This window comes from Vicugna pacos, chromosome 4 (assembly GCF_048564905.1).
Source record: "Vicugna pacos chromosome 4, VicPac4, whole genome shotgun sequence".
Lineage (NCBI taxonomy): Eukaryota > Metazoa > Chordata > Mammalia > Artiodactyla > Camelidae > Vicugna > Vicugna pacos.
This window is the reverse complement of record NC_132990.1, coordinates 80,109,652-80,127,874: the sequence shown is the minus strand read 5'-3', so window position 1 is coordinate 80,127,874 and position 18,223 is coordinate 80,109,652. Positions and strand designations below refer to the sequence as shown.

The 18,223-nt window shown below is 51.2% G+C and overlaps 1 protein-coding gene across 19 annotated transcripts in view; it reads right to left on the bottom strand.

The window, feature by feature from the left end:
• Window positions 1–18,223, bottom strand: part of EHMT1 (euchromatic histone lysine methyltransferase 1) — a 126,258-nt gene that overhangs the window by 12,208 nt on the left and 95,827 nt on the right. For 13 of the 19 annotated variants that reach the window (XM_072960619.1, XM_072960617.1, XM_072960622.1 and 10 more), the window contains 7 exons: window positions 6,047–6,201; window positions 5,358–5,525; window positions 5,087–5,231; window positions 4,640–4,810; window positions 3,748–3,863; window positions 2,519–2,605; window positions 2,100–2,178 (listed from right to left, as the gene is read on the bottom strand). In XM_072960619.1, the coding sequence (XP_072816720.1) occupies window positions 2,100–2,178; window positions 2,519–2,605; window positions 3,748–3,863; window positions 4,640–4,810; window positions 5,087–5,231; window positions 5,358–5,525; window positions 6,047–6,201 (921 nt within the window). Of the gene's footprint in view, window positions 1–2,099; window positions 2,179–2,518; window positions 2,606–3,747; window positions 3,864–4,639; window positions 4,811–5,086; window positions 5,232–5,357; window positions 5,526–6,046; window positions 6,202–18,223 lie in introns of those variants that run through there. The other 6 variants (XM_072960615.1, XM_072960616.1, XM_072960626.1 and 3 more) reach the window with 3 other exon arrangements.

The following is an 18,223-nucleotide window of genomic DNA, read 5'->3' as shown; positions in this document are numbered from 1 at the left end:
CAGCACTATTTACAATAGCCAAGACATGGAAACAGCCTAAATGTCCATCAACAGATGACTGGATAAAGAAGAGGTGGTATATTTATACAATGGAATACTATTCAGCCATAAAAACTGACAACATAACGCCATTTGCAGCAACATGGATGCTCCTGGACAATGTCATTCTAAGTGAAGTAAGCCAGAAAGAGAAAGAAAAATACCATATGAGATCGCTCATATGCGGACTCTTAAAAGAAAAACACACACACAAAGCATAAATACAAAACAGAAACAGACTCATAGATATAGAATACAAGCTTGTGGTTGCCAACGGGGCAGAAGGTGGGAAGGGATAGACTGGGATTTCAAAATTGTAGAACAAACGAGATTATACTGTGTAGCACAGGGAAATATATACAAGATCTTATGGTAGCTCACAGAGGAAAAAATGTGACAATGAATATATATATGTTCATGTACAACTGAAAAATTGTGCTCTACTCTGGAATTTGATACAACATTTTAAAATGATTATAAATCAATAAAAAATGTTAAAAAAAAAAAAGATTTCCTGTGACGCTCTGACGACTTGTGGTCCGGTGGTCAGGCCCCGTCAGGCTGGCGAACCGCTGCTCACAAAGACCAAGGAGGCCCCCACCAGGGTGTGGGCAGGGCTCTGCGCCCAGGGCCTCCTTGGTTGGGGTCCGAGCACCACTCCAGGCTGGTGGAGTGTGGGTGGCACAGACCACCGCAGTGGGAACTGTGTTTCTTCTAAAGCGATTGAGCGCAACCACCAGGTGGCTAGTTCCACCCCAAAAACTCGCCTAAGAGAAACAGACGCGTGCACCCACAGATGCCAAGTCAGTCCACCGCAGGCCACTCACAGCACAGACTGGAACCAGTGGTCCGCCCAGGGCAAGCGCGCAGCCCAGCCGGCCGTCCTGGTCACCTAGCCCATCAGGAAGGCGCAGAGCCAGACACAGGAGAGCGACCAGATTTCACCTACAGGGTTCCAGCCACGGGGCCCCAGCCCACGGAGGGTTTCAGCGTGACAGAGGCGGCCACGTCTTCCTTGTGCAGGTGACTATAGCGGCAGACGCGCCTGTCAGCACTAAAACATACATCTGAAGAAGGTTCACTGTATGCAAATTATTGGCAATAAAGTTGATTTAAAAAAACCTACTGTTAAAAACAACAGAAAATACAAATTACATCAAAACAAAAACAAACATTATTAGGGGTAACTTTAAAAGTGTGAACAAGTGAAGGGATATTCTGTGTTCACAACCTACAAATGGTGGCGAAGACCTGGTGATCCGACCCGACCCACAGCTCAGGGCTGTGCCGATCACACCCCTACTAGAGTTCTGTGGAACTTGGCAAGTCGGTTTTAAAACTCACACAGAAAGTTCAAGAGAGAAAACAGAGCAGACACGCCTGAGAACCCCAAGGGAAGGGGACGTAACCCGGGATAGCTTACACGCGCAACCCACCCGGGGCAGCCAGCAGCCACAGACGACGTGATCGAGCCCATAAGAACCCAAGCAGGAAGAGGCTGATCACTTAGCAGATGTGGCGGCAGGGGTGACCTCGTGGCTACAGCTCTGCACGTGCACGCGGCACAGGACGGGTCACCATGCCCCAGACACAGCCTCCTGGAGCCCAGGGTTCTCTCCTGCGACACTCAGAGAGGAACGGCGGGCCGAGGCTGGGGCGAGGGGGCAGCGTGCAGTGGTCTCAAGAGGCTCTGGAGAGCAGGGCCCTGCGGTGGACAAAGCCTGGGTCCCACTCCCCACCTGCATCCATGGCCGGGGCCATGGGAGGAGGCACCCACCCGTGCACGTGTGTGGCCCTCACCCCGCACGCCTGGCCCCCACACACTCAGCGGCTCTAGCCCACGCCGGGGAGGTGGGGCTCAGTGATGCGTCCCAGACCCCTCGCTCTCACACCAGGCTCACTGGGCAAGCTTAGGACCTCCCAGGTCGAGGTCCCAGAAGGGAGGCCAGTGCCGGACGCTGGGCGAACCTCCTTAATGCCCTACCTGGCCAGAACAGACGCCTCCACGCTGACAGTCCCTTCACACCCCCACCCCTCTGCCCCAACCCCTGGCGCGTTACCTTGTTGTCAAGGTCAAAGAGGTACGAGTCCTCTTCCCGCACGTCCGCTTCCGAGTCAGAGATGAGCTCCCCGACGTACCTGGAGAAGTGCAGGCGAGCTGCCTGGTTACCCCTGACTCAGAGCAACCAAGGGGACCAACACAACTGCCTGAGCATCATGGACAATTCTGCTTGGGACCAAACTGGGATTTAACTTGGGTTCGTGAAGTTGAGGACACAGAAACTCTCCATCTGACCAGGGATCCAAGATGACAGACCCCCGAAATCTCCAAATGCCAGCGGGTCTTCTCAAGTAAGCCACAGGATGGTGAGAAAGTGCAGGCGGAACACCAGAGGCAGGCAGGGCTGCCCCCTCAGTGAGTCTGGGGCCCCCTACCCAGCAGCACCCTCCCCAGGACAGCAGCCGGGCACACACTTACTCGCACACAAAGGTGCCCAGTGGGATGTCCTGCAGGGACCGCACGCCCCAGCCCATGTTCTGCGTCCGGTAGAGCTGCAGCCTCGCCCTGGAAGACAGGGTCAGCCACTCACAGCCACACTCCACGGCACAGCTCACACTCACATCAGGACACAAGTGAGTAACCAGCTCTCCTGTCCGGAGATACTTCAGACCTTCAGGTGCGATGGAGCAGCGACCCCAAGGGCAGCCCCAACCCCACACACCTGGGCACCAAGGGTCACTCATGGCACCTTTCACACCCCCAGGGGCCGGGAGGCCTGCGTGTGGAACGCAGCCCCGGCCTCTATGCACCTGTGTCCTCGCCCCTAACATGAATTCAGGTCTGGGCCAAGCCATGGGGCTGTGACAGGACAAAGGGGTTAGCACATCTGCTGACCCTAGGCTGCAACGCAGGTGAGCTCCAGCAGTGTGGCAACCACGGGGCGGGACTGGCTCCAGAGGAAGGCACGGAGGCCTCGCCCAGGCCCTGAGAGCCATGGGCATCCCACCTGCATCTGTGTGTCCAGTGGCCCTTGTGGGATATGAACATGTCTGTCCTCACCCCCAAAGGACAAACAACTTCCTGCCACACAAGGCCACAGAAGTAGGGACTGGTCATGAGTACTATAAAATTACTGATATTGAGAGACCCCAAAATACTATTCGGCTAAACTTACATTGTATATGAATCTCCCCTTATAACCTTGGATTTTTCAAATCTTGGGCACATTCACGGAGGGACGGGTCATGACAAGAAGCCCAGGGTCTGGCTCTGGGGAGTCAGTGGACCAGGTACCCATGTGTCTGAGGGAGGAGCTGTGCCCCACAGCTGTGAGACACTTAGAGGACGAAGCACTGGGGACCCCACACGCATTAACACAGGGTCAGGGTGGCCACACTCAGGGCCGACGTTGAAGGTCTGGGCTTGGAAACTGCTTGGCGAGACTGTCAACGCCTTCAGCCATCCGGGCAGGCAGGAGGTGGGGCTTCTGTTCTCTGTAACACCTGTAATATCCTCGGAGGCCAAGGGCTGGGGTGCACCTCCCTCCACGCACACGCACACACACACATGCACACGTACACTGACGCACGCACACACATGCACCCAGCCACATGCCCCTTTCGTCCGCGTGAGACACAGCGAGCTGCTAAGGGATTCAACTGCGTCCAAACTTCCAGAGACCCTGGTGTCACCCCGGCGGCACTCACCTGAGGCCGTTCTGCACTACGCGGTTCCGGCAGGTCCTCCAGCAGGAGCAGGCGTGGTTGCACTCAAAGAGCAGGGGTGGCTCGGCCATGTTGAACTCGGGCAGCAGCCGGCCGTCCTGGGGACACACGCAGTGAGGCCCGGCGCTCAGCACCCTCGCTGAACAAACACCAATGCACTTCTGCAGACCAAAGCCCTGGCCCGGAAACCACGGCTCCTGGTCAACTCTACACCTAGGGTGATAGGAGCTCTGTCCAAGTCCACTGGGAGGCTCCCACCAGAGCTCTACGCAGCGCTTGAAACCTCTTGGACAGCTCTCCCTGGCCCCCGACTGTGGCCAGTCTCTGTTCCCCCCAATCAGCCTCTCTGCCTCCCCTCATTCTCTCAGCCTCATCGAGGCTGCCAGCTGCGGGGATCTTCCACTTCCTTCACTGGCCAGCAGCCCTGGACTCCTGTCCTGCAGCCTCCAGGCTGGACCATCTGTCCACACCCACTGCCACTCTGCACCCTCAGCCCTGCTGCCTGCAAACCCCTAGCTCTGGGGGCATTAGGCACCTATCTTTCTGTCCTACAACCTGGACGCATCAAAGCCATAGGGCAGTGACCAGGCTGTACAGGCCGAGACTGAGGCCCCAGCAGCTTCAGAGGCTACTCTGAACAGTAAGAACCTGCCCCTCCGCGGAGAGCACAGGTAGACATGTGAACCCCGCCCATGACACCCTCAGCCTCCTGCTCAGACAACACACTCTGCTGCCACCCACGTCCCAGTGTCAACTCTGGAGACTCCACCTGGGGCCTATGTCTCCCCTGTAGCCAGGACACCTGGGCCCTGCCCAGCCAGGGGCCTCGAGCTTCCCACCCCGGGGCCGGGCAGGGCAGGCCCGGCGGGCTCACCTTGCCGTACCAGCAGCGCATGCTGAGCTGGCCGCACATGCAGTTGCTGGAGGAGCAGTCGTCGATGCACACGCAGTACTGGGGGGCGGGCGGGCAGGCGTCAGGGGCGCGGCAGTTCTGCTCCAGCTCTCCACGCCGCACCGGAGTCTGACGTGTGCTTTCTGAACAGAGCTGCACAACCCCCCGCCCCAATTCTCAAGGACACCTGGGGTGCAGCCCCTAGGAAGGGGGGAGTGCGGGCAGGAGAAAGCGCTCAGGCACCAGGCCGCGGCCTGGGAGGGAGGGGACCCGGGGCACCTGGGCCAACAGCCAGAGGGAAAGGCAGCCGGGCCAGCCCTGGGGGCTCACGGCACAGGACACAGGACCCGTTCCCTGGAAGCTCTGTTAGCCTCCCCAGCCCCACAGCGCAGTCCTCCTGCGACGGGCCTCCCTGGGACCCCCGCTGACCTGAAGGTGGGTGATGTTCCTGTCGATATTCATGGGGGACGTCACGCAGTTCTGAGACACGTACTTGTAGTTGCTGGGGCACGGCTCGCTGTCCACGGCGTTGACACATGGGATAGGGATTCGCTCGTAACCCCGAGCGATGTCTCTGAGTGGGAAGTGGGAGTCACCCTCCTGTACCAGTGCTGCCCCAAGCCAGGCCCGGCCCGGAGATTTGGGCTGAACCCTGTGGCCCGGGGCTTCGCCGTGGACCCGGCCTCGGGCTCAGGCTCACCTGCTCACCATCTTCTCCACCGGGGCAGGCCGGTCGGGGGCAGCGTCACGGAGTGCCTGGCTCATCTGCAGGGCGCTCCACACCTGCGAGTGGAGGCTGGCGCACTGCAGTGGCGTCTCCCCCTCCTTGTTCTTCAGGGTGACGTCGGAGTCTCGCGAAAGGAAGAGGCTGAAGAACAACGTATCAACACCATGATCAGACCCGCAAGTGAAGAAGCGAGGGAGATGCACACGGCAACTACGGTCAGGGAGAGCAAGGGAGGTGCCCTGGCTTCAGAAGGACCAGTCTGTGCTGGACCAAGAGCTCACCTCACCCTGCTCCCCAACACTTACTGTCAAGTCACCTGCCCCTTGGCAGAAAGAGCACATAAGAACTAGGCCGGTATTTGACTTTTCTCAGTTTTCCCATTCAGAGGCACGCTCAGGATGAATGGGCAGAGATGGTGGAGGTAAACCTCGCCCAGTCGGCCACGTGCTCGGTTAGTGCCCAGCAGACACAAGAGCGACTTGGGTGGCGCTCATGGACGAAGGGGACCCGGAACAGCTCTGCAAGCCCCTCCGGCCCTCCCGTGGGCACCACTCCTCCGGCCCCAAGTGGGGGCCCGCCACGGTCGACCTAGGGATTTGGGGATTTCCATAAGGATCCTCCTCGAGCCATGCTGACCTCCCCAGGGCCCCGCAGACACTCACACGACGCAGGCGTAGCGGTCCTCCCGGGCAGCGATGTGCAGTGGCGAGTCACCGTGGATGTTCACGGCATGGAGGTCACACCTGGCGGCCAGTAGGATCTCGGCGATGTCCACGCAGCCCGAGAAGGCCGCCCAGTGCAGGCAGATGTTCTCCTCCTGCGCAAAAGACAGTGGGCGCGTGAGGCCAGGGCACATGCGGCACCAAGACTGTTGTTTTATCTTGTTTTCATTATAAAAGTGACATTGTCACAGTACAGAATATGTCACAAGTAGAAGAAAAAGTCAGCCAGAATCAGACCACCCTGAATACAGCATGTCACTAATGTAGCGTCTAGGGCGCTTTACTTAGTTTTAGAACCACGTTCACTCTGGAGCAGAGTTATAACTGCAGGACAGGATTATACTTGTAGAAGATTTGAACAGATAACCCTGATGAAATTAAAGTTTTATTTCATCAGGGCCTCTATCAAATAAAAATCACTAATGAAGCGAAGAGAAATGGGGAAAATAGCTGTGCCATTTGAACAATACATGGTTTGTCACACACAGACCATACACATGACTGTAAAACCATCACACTAAGTTACAGTACACTGCAATTTTGAAAACACTGAACGTGCAAAGGACAGGAAAGTAAAGAACAACTTACATAAAATTAAACTGAGAAGTAAACAGGGAAAGGAGAAAACACCCGGCCCCGCCTGGAAGCAACGGCTGTAATCACAGCAGCAGGCACGCTCGGCCTATGCTGCTGGGGACACAGCTGAATGACAGGAGAGCCCCGCACACCCCGGCCAGGCCACCAGGATGAGCAGCCTCCGGCCCCTCCTCCTGAGCCTCCAGCTCCCCTTCTCCCTCCTTCCTCAGGTACAACCAGCCAGAGGGATGCATGCCAGCAGGGGGCCAGGCCCGCCCACCCACCATGCGGACACCCTGCGCCCCACCTCCACCCCCGCGTCCACTCTCCCCTCCAGCCCCATGAACTTCGGGAAAGAAAAGAGTGAAGTAGGAGCTAAGTGGTCTCGTGCCCCCCCCACCACCCCTCTCTCTCCTTCCCAAAGGAATGCAGACGCCTTGGTCACACTCAAGATCCCTGAGAAGCCGGCCCCTGTCAGGCCCCTCCCCGAGTATTACTCTCAGAAGCTCCCCACCCTCGTCTCCACCCTCCACACATCTGTGAGCTTTTGTGCCAAACAGTCTCCTTAGGGCCCTCTTTCCTCTTCCTTCCATCAGAAGGGTCTGTGTCTTGATCGTCAGAAATCTGTCCTGAGAACCCCCTAGGCCCCTAGCCCTCCCATAGTGGGCCGTGCCACCTCCCAGCCTCTCTGAGGTCCACCTGTCACATTGTGACAGGCCTACAAATCTGATGGGGGGTGTCCCAGCACAGCTGGGGCAAGAGGGACCACAGAGTTCACCCCACACCTGAAAGAACCAAAGAGTAAGACAGTCAAAATATGTGAAAGAACAGTTTCCAAGAACCGGACACCAGCAACGGAGGGCTGTCCCCAGGAGGGAAACCAGCCAGGGGCCTGTGACCACCACTCACTGCTCCAAGGGGCCACGAGGAGGGGAGGCCCTGGGAATTTCGCAGCAGTATGGGGCAGGAAAGGGGCTCTGGAGAGCTGTGCGTTTGCCCTGGACCTCTGGGGGACACCTGAGACTCAGCACTGGCCCCAAACAGGAGGGCTGGCCAGCCTCAGGCTAGACCTCCTCGGACCACCTCACAAACCTGGAAAGCAAAACCCAAAATAACTGGATCGTTTCCAAGCAGCTTCGCCGAACCCAGAGCAAGGCTGGAGACAGTTCCACGAATACAAATTCCCCATGAGGTAATTTCACGTCTGATGTCCAACGTAAGGTGACCAAACACACAAAGATCCAAGAAACTGGACTCACAATGAAGAGCAAAACCAGCCCAGTCAAACCCAGAACAGACACAGAAGTTAGACCAGCAAACGAGGAAGTCAAAGCAGCTGGTATGTTGAGAAGAGACGTATTTCAGAAAATACTGAGAAAACCCAAGCAGGACACTCAGAGCTGGTAACCACAAGGGCTGATGGAAGCGCAGTGGGGTCAGCGTAGGGGAGAGAGCCGCAAGCCCGGAGACAGAGCACAGAGCCCCTGCCGGGACCCAGAGTGAGAATAACTCACAAAGAAAGCACGTCAGCGAGCATGGAGCAGCTTCAGCCGCGTGGCGCCCGCGGAACTGGGGCCTTGGGAAGTGGGTGGGGCAGAAGCAGCCCTGGAGGAAATGACGACCAGGAAACTTCCAAGTTTGATGCAAACCCCGCACACACAGATCCTAGAAGCTCCACGAACCCTGAGCACATGCACCCCTCCAGCCATGGCGTGATCAAACTGCAAAACACAGTATCTCAAAAGCAGCCAAAAGAAAAAAGGCAAGTCCTGTCCAGAGAAATAGAGACAAGGACGCCACTGGGAACTTCTCACTGGAAACATTTCGCGTGAGGACTCGGGGAAGCAATGCACTTCCAGTACTGAAATTAAAAACTGTCATGCTAGAATTCTGTATCCAGCAAAATACCTTTCTCGAGTGAAGGTAAAATAAGGACCTCACGGGTACTAAAAAGCTGAGCAGCTCCATCACAAGGTGCCCGGCACTACAGGAAATGCGGCCACGGACAAGGGACCAAGCAGGCGAGGAGGAGCTAGAGGAGAGGGGACACCGGCTGATGCACGGGACCTGTGTGGTCACTGTCTATTCAAAAGGTCACTGCTGTGTAAACCAACGATGTGCCACAGTGCTTAGTGTAAAGTGGAGAGGAATGCTCACCACTGGGGAGGGAGCCGGGAGCTGCTCCTGGAGGGCTCTCCCCGCAGACCACACAGCTACTACGGTCATCAGGAAGCCGGATCCTGGCCCAAGGATAGGCGCCCTGCTTGGGGCCAGGAGATCGGGCCCATCCCTGGGCCCTGAGCGCGGCAGAGGGCCAGGGCCAATTCCAGAGAGGAAGGGTGGCTTTCCAAACACACTGCAGGAGCAGCCAGAGGCCACAAGCCAAGGCCCGTGTGGGGCGCCAGCATCTAACCCTACAGGGTGTGGACGGGCTTGAGGTCCTGGCTAATCCCAACGCCTTCTCCAGCAGGACAGCGAAGCACGGTCCACACAGGAGCAACGGATAAATGGGGCCTGACCATGCAGACCGCACACTGCTCCAAAGACAGAGATTAGGACTGGTGACAAAAACTCACATCCACTATACATGAACTCTCGCAACTCAAGAATGAAAAATAAACAATCCAACGAAAAACCAGCAAAAGATCTGAACAGACCCACTGCCAGGGAAGATAAAGACTGACTGTGAAAGTGTTGGGTTTCTCATACATGGAAAGGCCCCACACAGGAGGGGAATCGCCGGACAGGAAAGTCACACAGTTGCTATGCCACCAACCAGGACACCCGGCTGCCAGCCACAAGAGCAGGACAAGCAGGCAGGGGCAGCTTGCAGGGACAGGAAGGGAGACTGATGCGGGGCAGGCCTGCAAGGAGAGGGCTGAGAGAGAACCCGCCGGCGGCAGATGTTACGGGGGGCGAGTTAGGAGGCGCGGAAGGAAACCTGGGGTAAGTGCCCTCTGCTCTCCTGTGAGGGAGGCTGGGGAAGCAGGTACCCAACTGCACACTTTACACAGTGCAGCTGTGCATCAATGCAGCTGGTAAAATAAAACAGTAAAGTTTCTTCACACAAATAACAAATACACACTTCCGGGCAAGATGGCGGAGTAGAAGGACGCTTGTAAGCCACCCTCTCCCACAAATACACCAAGACCCACATCTACAGACCCACTCAGCCAACCAGAGCACCTGCGGAACTCCGACAGATCATCGCCCTCTTCAAAAGATAAAGACACCAAAAATCTGGTAGGAGAAAAGGAAAAAAGAAAGAACAAAAGGCAAAGCAGTGCGGGACGGGTCCCGTGGGGAGGGAGCGGCAAAGGAGGACTGGCGCTTGCTCGCTGGGTCTCCCCTCTCCAACTGAGAGGCCAGCGGGACGGAGGGGGAGCCTCCGAGGCTCGGATCTGTACAGAGCAGCCCTTGTCTGACAGAACTAAGTTAAACGGCACAGAGCGTCCCCCCGACACCCAGCCTGAGACACAGGCCGGCAGCAGCGGGCAGGGCCAGGCTGCATAATCTGGGCGGTGGACGGGGGCGGCTGCACGGAGGAAACTCCAGGGGACTGCAAGGGGCTGGGCGCCGGGGCTGTGGGTGTACAGGACAGAACAACCTGGGCCCTCCATAAAACAGCAAGGTTGATGTGCTCTCGGGGGAAGGGTGCATACCCCCATCTCTGAAAACACGCGGAAACTTTTCAGGGGAAGAGGGGCGGGGCCCAGGCAGAGCCGCCATATTCCCCGGCGCTTAGCACCCAGGCGGGGGCAGAGGCGAAACCTGCGTCCGCACCGAAGGGCTTAGCAGCCTCAAGGGCCAGACTGAGACGGGCCTACAGCCCTGGGCAGATAGGACCCTTCCATTCTGGTCCCCCAGAGAACTTGCTCCACAAAGACAAACAAGCAGCTGGGTCTTGGCTCGGAGCAGGGACAAGGCTGCCCCTGGGTCTTCCCCGAGCCCACCCGCGGAGCGCGACCCGGGCGGAGCGCGACCCGGGCGGAGCGCGACCCGGGCGGAGCGCCGGCCGGGGCGGAGCGCCGGCGCAGAGCGCGCAGCCGCACAGAGCAGCGGAGCTACCGGCGGCGCAGGCAGGGGGAGAGCGGCCCCCCGCCTGTCGGGCAGGAACACAACCCCTGACCGAGGTGCTGGGAAGGGGCACGACCCGTCCTCCTGCCTGGCCAGTCTGCAACATCTGACTGCGGCATCCAGAGGGGCAGTGACCCGCCCGCCCGCAGCAGAGGAGAGCTGCATCTGACCCCGTGTTAGGAGGAGGCGCGATCTGCTTGCCGACAGGTGCTGGGAGCAGCACAGAAGAGGGCGCCAACGGAGGGTGTATGAAAACAAGCTGAGCTTCCAAAACAGGACGAAGACAGAAGGACTTCACATTAAAAAGCACACAGACTCCAGGAGAACACCGACAACCCCCTTTTTTTTTTTTTTGGTTTTTGTTTTGCTTTGTTTTTTTGTTTTCTGTTTTTGTTTCTGTTTTGTTTTGTTTTAATCTGTTTTTACCTGTTCTATTTTCAATTACTCTTTTAATTCTTACTTCTTAATTCATTTCTATTTCTCTTGGGTTTTGATGTCCTGTTATTGATTAGACACAGGCTTCAAACACATATATTCATCTCCCCACCCCCACCCCCTTTTTTTTTAAGGTTTTAAAAGGACTTCTCCACCCGATTAATACTCTGCTTCAACCCGTTCTTCTATTATTCCTTATACATTGTTTTCAAACCCTCTTTCTCCCTTCTTTTAAAAATCTTTCTCTCTCTCTTATTCTTTTCTCTTTTTTTTCCTAAGTTCTATTCCTAAATAGGCATTAGATAGATAAAATCCTTAAGATACAAAATAAGACAACTGATACTTCATAAACCACAGTGCCAGAGAGGTATGAGCAAGATGAAGAAGCAGAGAAACCTTTCCCAATTAAAAGAACAAGAGGAATCCCCTGAAAGAAAGCTCAATGAAATAGACATCGATAGCCTACTAGATCAAGATTTCAAAAAAGGAGTGATCAAATTGCTGAAGGAATTAAAAGAGATAATGCTTAGAGAAATAAAATGTCAAAAATGAAATTGAAGCTATAAAGAAGAGCCAAGCAAAATGGGAAAACTCAATGACAGAGATGAGGAATGATCTAACAGCTGTGCAAAGCCGACTAGTTAATGCAGAGGAACGAATTAGTGATCTAGAAGACAGGGCAACAGAAAGCACCCATTCAGAAGAACTACAAGATAAGCAAATAAAAAATAATGATAATAGCATAAGGGACCTATGGGATAATATAAAGCGTCCCAATCTTCGCATAATAGGGGTCCCAGAAGGGGAAGAAGGATCAAAGGGGATTGAAAAGGTTTTTGAAGAAATCATGACTGAAAACTTCCCAAACTTAAAGAAGGAATCAGATATACAAGTACAGGAAGCTCAGAGGGTCCCAAACAGGAAGAACCCAAATAGACCCACACCAAGACATATCATAATCAAGATGGCCAGAGTCAAGGATAAAGAAATGATTCTAAAGGCAGCAAGAGAAAAGCAAAGAGTGAACTACAAGGGAACCCCTATAAGGCTCTCAGCTGATTTCTCTACACAAACACTACAGGCCAGAAGGGAGTGGCAAGATATATTCAAAGCCCTGAATGAAAAAAAGATGCAGCCTAGGATACTTTATCCAGCAAGGCTATCCTTTAGGATAGAAGGAGAAATAAAGACTTTCACAGACAAAAAAAAGCTGCAGGAGTTTAGCAACACTAAACCCATGCTAAAAGAAATATTGAAAGGGCTATTCTAAATAGAAAAGCAGCAGGATGCTACAGAAATGAGAAACGTACAACTGGAAAGGTGATAACTCATGAATTACAAATAAAGAAAACACGAAATTATAAAAGAAGACATACAAATCACTGAGAGTGGGAGAGGGAGGCAGGGAAATATAGAATTTTTTTTCTTTCTTTTTTAAATTTTTTTAACAGTAGGATGGGTTTGAGATCATGTTATTATCAGTTTATTAAAAACGGGTATAGGTTAATAGATTTACAAAAAAGGGTAACCACAAGTCAAAAATTTACAAGGGAGTCACAAAAATTAAATAAAATCCATGATAATACCAAGGAAAATTACCAAACCACAAAAGGAAGAAGAAAGGAACAAAGAGGATATACCAATTCAACTGCAAAGATAAGTTCAAAATGGCAATAAACACACATCTATCATTAATTACTGTAAATGTTAATGGACTAAATGCTCCAGTCAAAAGACATAGAGTGGCAGACTGGATAATAAAGCAAGAACCTTCAATATGCTGCATACAAGAGACCCACTTTAGGGAGAAGGACACATATAGATTGAGAGTGAAAGGATGGAAAAGGATATTCCATGCAAATGGAAAAGCCAAAAAAGCAGGTGTTGCAGTACTGATTTCAGACAAAATAGACTTTAAAACAAAGGCCATAAAGAAAGATAAAGAAGGACATTTTATAATGATTAAAGGAGTGATACAAGATGAAGATATTACACTCGTTAATATATACGCACCCAATATAGGAGCACCTAAGTACATACAAGAATTACTAACAGAGATAAAGGGGGATATTGATGGGAATACAATCATAGTTGGAGATTTTAACACTGCATTAACATCACTAGACAGATCTTCCAGACAGAAAATAAACAAGGCAACAGAGAAATTAAATACTACAATAGGAAAACTAGATTTGGTGGATATTTTCAGAGCTTTACACCCCCAAAAAATAGAATATACATTCTTTTCAAGTGCACATGGAACATTTTCCAGGATCGATCATGTACTTGGACACAAAAGAAACCTCAACAAATTTAAGAAGATAGAAATTATCTCAAGCATCTTTACTGACCACAATGCCATGAAACTGGAAATCAACAACAGAGAAACAAAGGAGAAAAAAAGAAAAGCATGGAGATTAAACAATATGTTATTGAAAAAACAATGGATCAATGAGGAAATCAAAGCTGAAATTAAAAAATACCTTGAGACAAATGATAATGAAAGCACAACCACTCAAAACCTATGGGACACAGCAAAGGCAGTGCTAAGTGGGAAGTTTATAGCGATACAGGCCTTTCTCAAAAAAGAAGAACAATCTCAAATAAACAAGTTAACCCACCACCTAAATCAATTAGAAAAAGAAGAACAAAAAGCCCCAAAAAGCAGCAGAAGGAAGGAAATAATAAAGATCAGAGAGGAATTAAATACAATAGAGATTAACAAGACCATAGAAAAAATCAACCAAACCAAAAGTTGGTTTTTTGAAAAAGTAAATAAAATCGACAAACCTCTGGCCAAACTCACAAAGAAGAAAAAAGAGAGAGCACAAATTAGCAAAATAAGAAAGGAAAATGGAGAAATTACAACAAACAAAATAGAAATACAGAATATCATACGAGAATATTATGAAAAACTATATGGAACCAAACTGGATAACCTAGAGGAGATGGACAAGTTTCTGGAAACATACTGTCCACCAAAACTGAATCAAGAAGAAACTGAACACTTGAACAACCCGATCACTAGAAAGGAAATAGAAATAGCAATTAAAAACCTCCCTACAAATAAAAGTCCAGGACCGGACGGCTTCACCGGGGAATTCTACCAAACATACAAAGAAGAACTCATACCAGTCCTTCTCAAACTCTTCCAGACGATTGAAAAGGAGGGAATACTCCCAAACTCTTTCTATGAAGCCACCATCACCCTGATACAAAAACCAGGCAAAGACACTACAAAAAAAGAGAATTATAGGCCAATATCACTGATGAACATAGACGCCAAAATCCTCACCAAAATTTTAGCAAATAGAATCCAACAACACATAAAAAAGATTATACATCATGACCAAGTGGGGTTCATCCCAGGGACACAAGGTTGGTTCAACATACACAAATCAATCAATGTAATACATCACATCAACAAGAGAAAGGACAAAAACCACATGATCATCTCAATCGATGCAGAAAAAGCATCTGATAAAATTCAACACCTATTTATGATAAAAACTCTCGCCAAAGTGGGTATAGAGGGAACATATCTCAACATAATAAAAGCTATATATGACAAACCTATAGCCAGCATAGTTCTCAACGGTGAAAAACTCAAAAGCTTCCCACTAAAATCTGGGACAAGACAAGGATGCCCACTATCACCACTCCTATTCAATATAGTCCTGGAAGTCCTAGCCACAGCAATCAGGCAAGAGAAAGAAATAAAAGGGATCCAAATTGGAAAAGAAGAGGTAAAAGTGTCATTATATGCTGACGACATGTTACTATATATAGAAAACCCTAAAAGGTCCACAGAAAAGCTACTAGAGCTGATCGAAGAATTCAGCAAGGTAGCAGGTTACAAAATTAATGTTCAAAAATCAGTTGCCTTTCTTTACACTAACGATAAATCAACAGAAAAAGAAAGTAAAGAAACAATCCCCTTTAAAATAGCACCCAAAGTAATAAAATATCTGGGAATAAATCTAACCAAGGAGGTGAAAGAATTATACACAGAAAACTATAAACCATTGATGAAGGAAATTAAAGAAGACTTTAAAAAATGGAAAGATATTCCATGCTCTTGGATTGGAAGAATCAATATTGTTAAAATGGTCACACTGCCCAAGGCAATCTACAGATTTAATGCAATCCCTATCCAATTACCCAGGACATATTTCACAGAACTAGAACAAATCATAATAAAATTTATATGGAACCATCAAAGACCTAGAATTGCTAAAGCATTACTGAAGAGAAAGAATGAGGCTGGAGGAATAACTCTCCCAGACTTCAGACAATACTATAGAGCTACAGTCATCAAGACAGCATGGTATTGGTACCAAAACAGACATATAGACCAATGGAACAGAATAGAGAGCCCGGAAATGAACCCACAAACTTTTGGTCAACTCATCTTCGACAAAGGAGGCAAGAATATACAATGGAATAAAGACAGTCTCTTCAGTAAATGGTGTTGGGAAAACTGGACAGCAGCATGTAAAACAATGAAGCTAGAACACACCCTTACACCATATACAAAAATCAACTCAAAATGGATTAAAGACTTAAACATAAGACAAGATACAATAAACCTCCTAGAGGAAAACATAGGCAAAACATTATCTGACATACATTTCAAAAATTTTCTCCTAGAAGAAATAAAAGCAAGAATAAACAAATGGGACCTAATGAAACTTACAAGCTTCTGCAGAGCAAAGGAAACCAGAGATAAAACAAGAAGAAAACCTACGGAATGGGAGAAAATTTTTGCAAGTGAAACCGACAAAGGCTTGATCTCCAAAATATATAAGCAGCTCATACGACTCAATAAGAAAAAAATAAACAACCCAATCCAAAAATGGGCAGAAGACCTAAACAAGCAATTCGCCAAGGAAGACAAACAAATGATCAAAAAACACATGAAAAAATGTTCAATATCACTAATTATCAGAGAAATGCAAATCAAAACTACAATGAGGTATCACCTCACACCAGTCACAATGGCCGTCATTCAAAAATCCAAAAATGACAAATGCTGGAGAGGCTGTGGAAAAAGGGGAACCCTCCTACACTGCTGGTGGGAATGCAGTTTGGTGCAGCCACTATGGAAAACAGTGTGGAGATTCCTCAAAAGACTAGGAATAGACTTACCATATGACCCAGGAATCCCACTCCTGGGCTTGTACCCAGAAGGAAATCTACTTCAGGATGACACCTGCACCCCAATGTTCATAGCAGCACTATTTACAATAGCCAAAACATGGAAACAACCTAAATGTCCATCAACAGGTGACTGGATAAAGAAGATGTGGTATATTTATACAATGGAATACTACTCAGCCATAAAAACCGACAACATAATGCCATTTGCAGCAACATGGATGCTCCTAGAGAATGTCATTCTAAGTGAAGTAAGCCAGAAAGAGAAAGAAAAATACCATATGAGATCGCTCATATGTGGAATCTAAAAAACAAAAACAAACAAACAAACAAAAACAAAGCATAAATACAGGACAGAAATGGACTCATGGACAGAGAATACAGACTTGTGGTTACTGGGGTGGGGGGTGGGATAGAGGGTGGGAAGGGATAGACTGGGATTTCAAAATTGTAGAACAGATAAACAAGATTACACTGTATAGCACAGGGAAATATACACAAAATGTTATGATAAATCACAAAAAAAAAACAAAAAACAAATACACAGTTCAATCAGCTCTTCCAATTCGCCAGAAAAACCAGCACCAGAGCCAACACTGCTGGATGCCACGAGGTTGTGCATGCCTAAGGACATGGGGTTGGTGCTGCCCCAAACACGGCCACATCCCCCAAGGAGCCACGTGGGACCAGGCACCTCCTGCCCATCCTCACCCAATCCCCCCAGGGCTTCGCGCTCACAGCCGCTCCTGCTCCCAACGCTGGGACCTCGGCCGCGAGCTGCAGCCCCAGTTTCTGAGTGGGGAGGGTCCCCGGGCTGAGAAGCCACGAGGAAGGACCAGCCACTGCTCCATCCTTCCTTCGAGCAGGTCTTTGCGGGGCTCAGAGCTGAGGGTGGGTGTGCTCCCCCTCCAGCCTCACACCCTGGGGTGCCGCGCAGACACACACCATCCATAACAGCGCTTTCAGACTCCTCTCTGGGGGCCCAGTGGGCCTCTTATTTCCTTATCAGCCGGATGGGTCTGTGCTGGAGTTCCCACTCGCGGCCTTGCAACTACGTAAAGGTGGACCCAGCTCTGCAGGCCACGCCCTGTCTGGGTCCTGGGAGCCCATTTCTCTTGCCTGGGGGCAGCACAGGGTCTCATGCAGGGCAGCCCCACGACCCTCCCACCCCCAGCACCCCACTGGCCTATGGGTCCCCGACGACCCCCACCTGAAGTTCTTCAGACTTGCCTAGTGCTTCCTGTGACCTAACGGCCACACTGACACGTGGCTGAGGCCTGTTCCCAGAGAAACTGGCCAGTCCTCTGACCTAGGCCCGAAACCCCATTTTCCAGGCAAACAAATCTGTGCTATGAAACAAACCACCGGCGGGTACCTTAGTTTACAGCCCGGGAACCACGGTGCAGCCAACCCTTCCCCCTTCCTTTCCTTCCGAGCAGGCTGCTGCGGTGACAGCAGCGGTCACACCTGCACCGCCAAGTGTGCGGTGTGCCCCGGGGCCCTCAGTCCCCAGCACACAGCTGGGAGTCAGAGACGCGGTCACAGCCCGGACACACCTCTGAAAACGCAGACCCGCCCAAGGGCCGGGTGTCGGGAAACTACCCTTCGATTCACACCCAGTAACCCGCCCGCACACAGAGTAAGCACAGAACCGGCTGGGTCAGCGCAGCGGGAAGAGGGCAGAGCCACGGCCAGGAGCCAGGGTCCCGCCTCGAGGAGGAGGAGCCACAGCCGTCGCCCCGCGCGTGCCAGGCCCCTCCTCACAACCGTCGCCCCGCGCGCCCTCCCCCCACCACGGCCGTCGCCCCGCGCGCCCCCCCCCGCCGTCGCCCCGCGCGCCCGCCCCCTCCTCACAACCGTCACCCCGCGCGC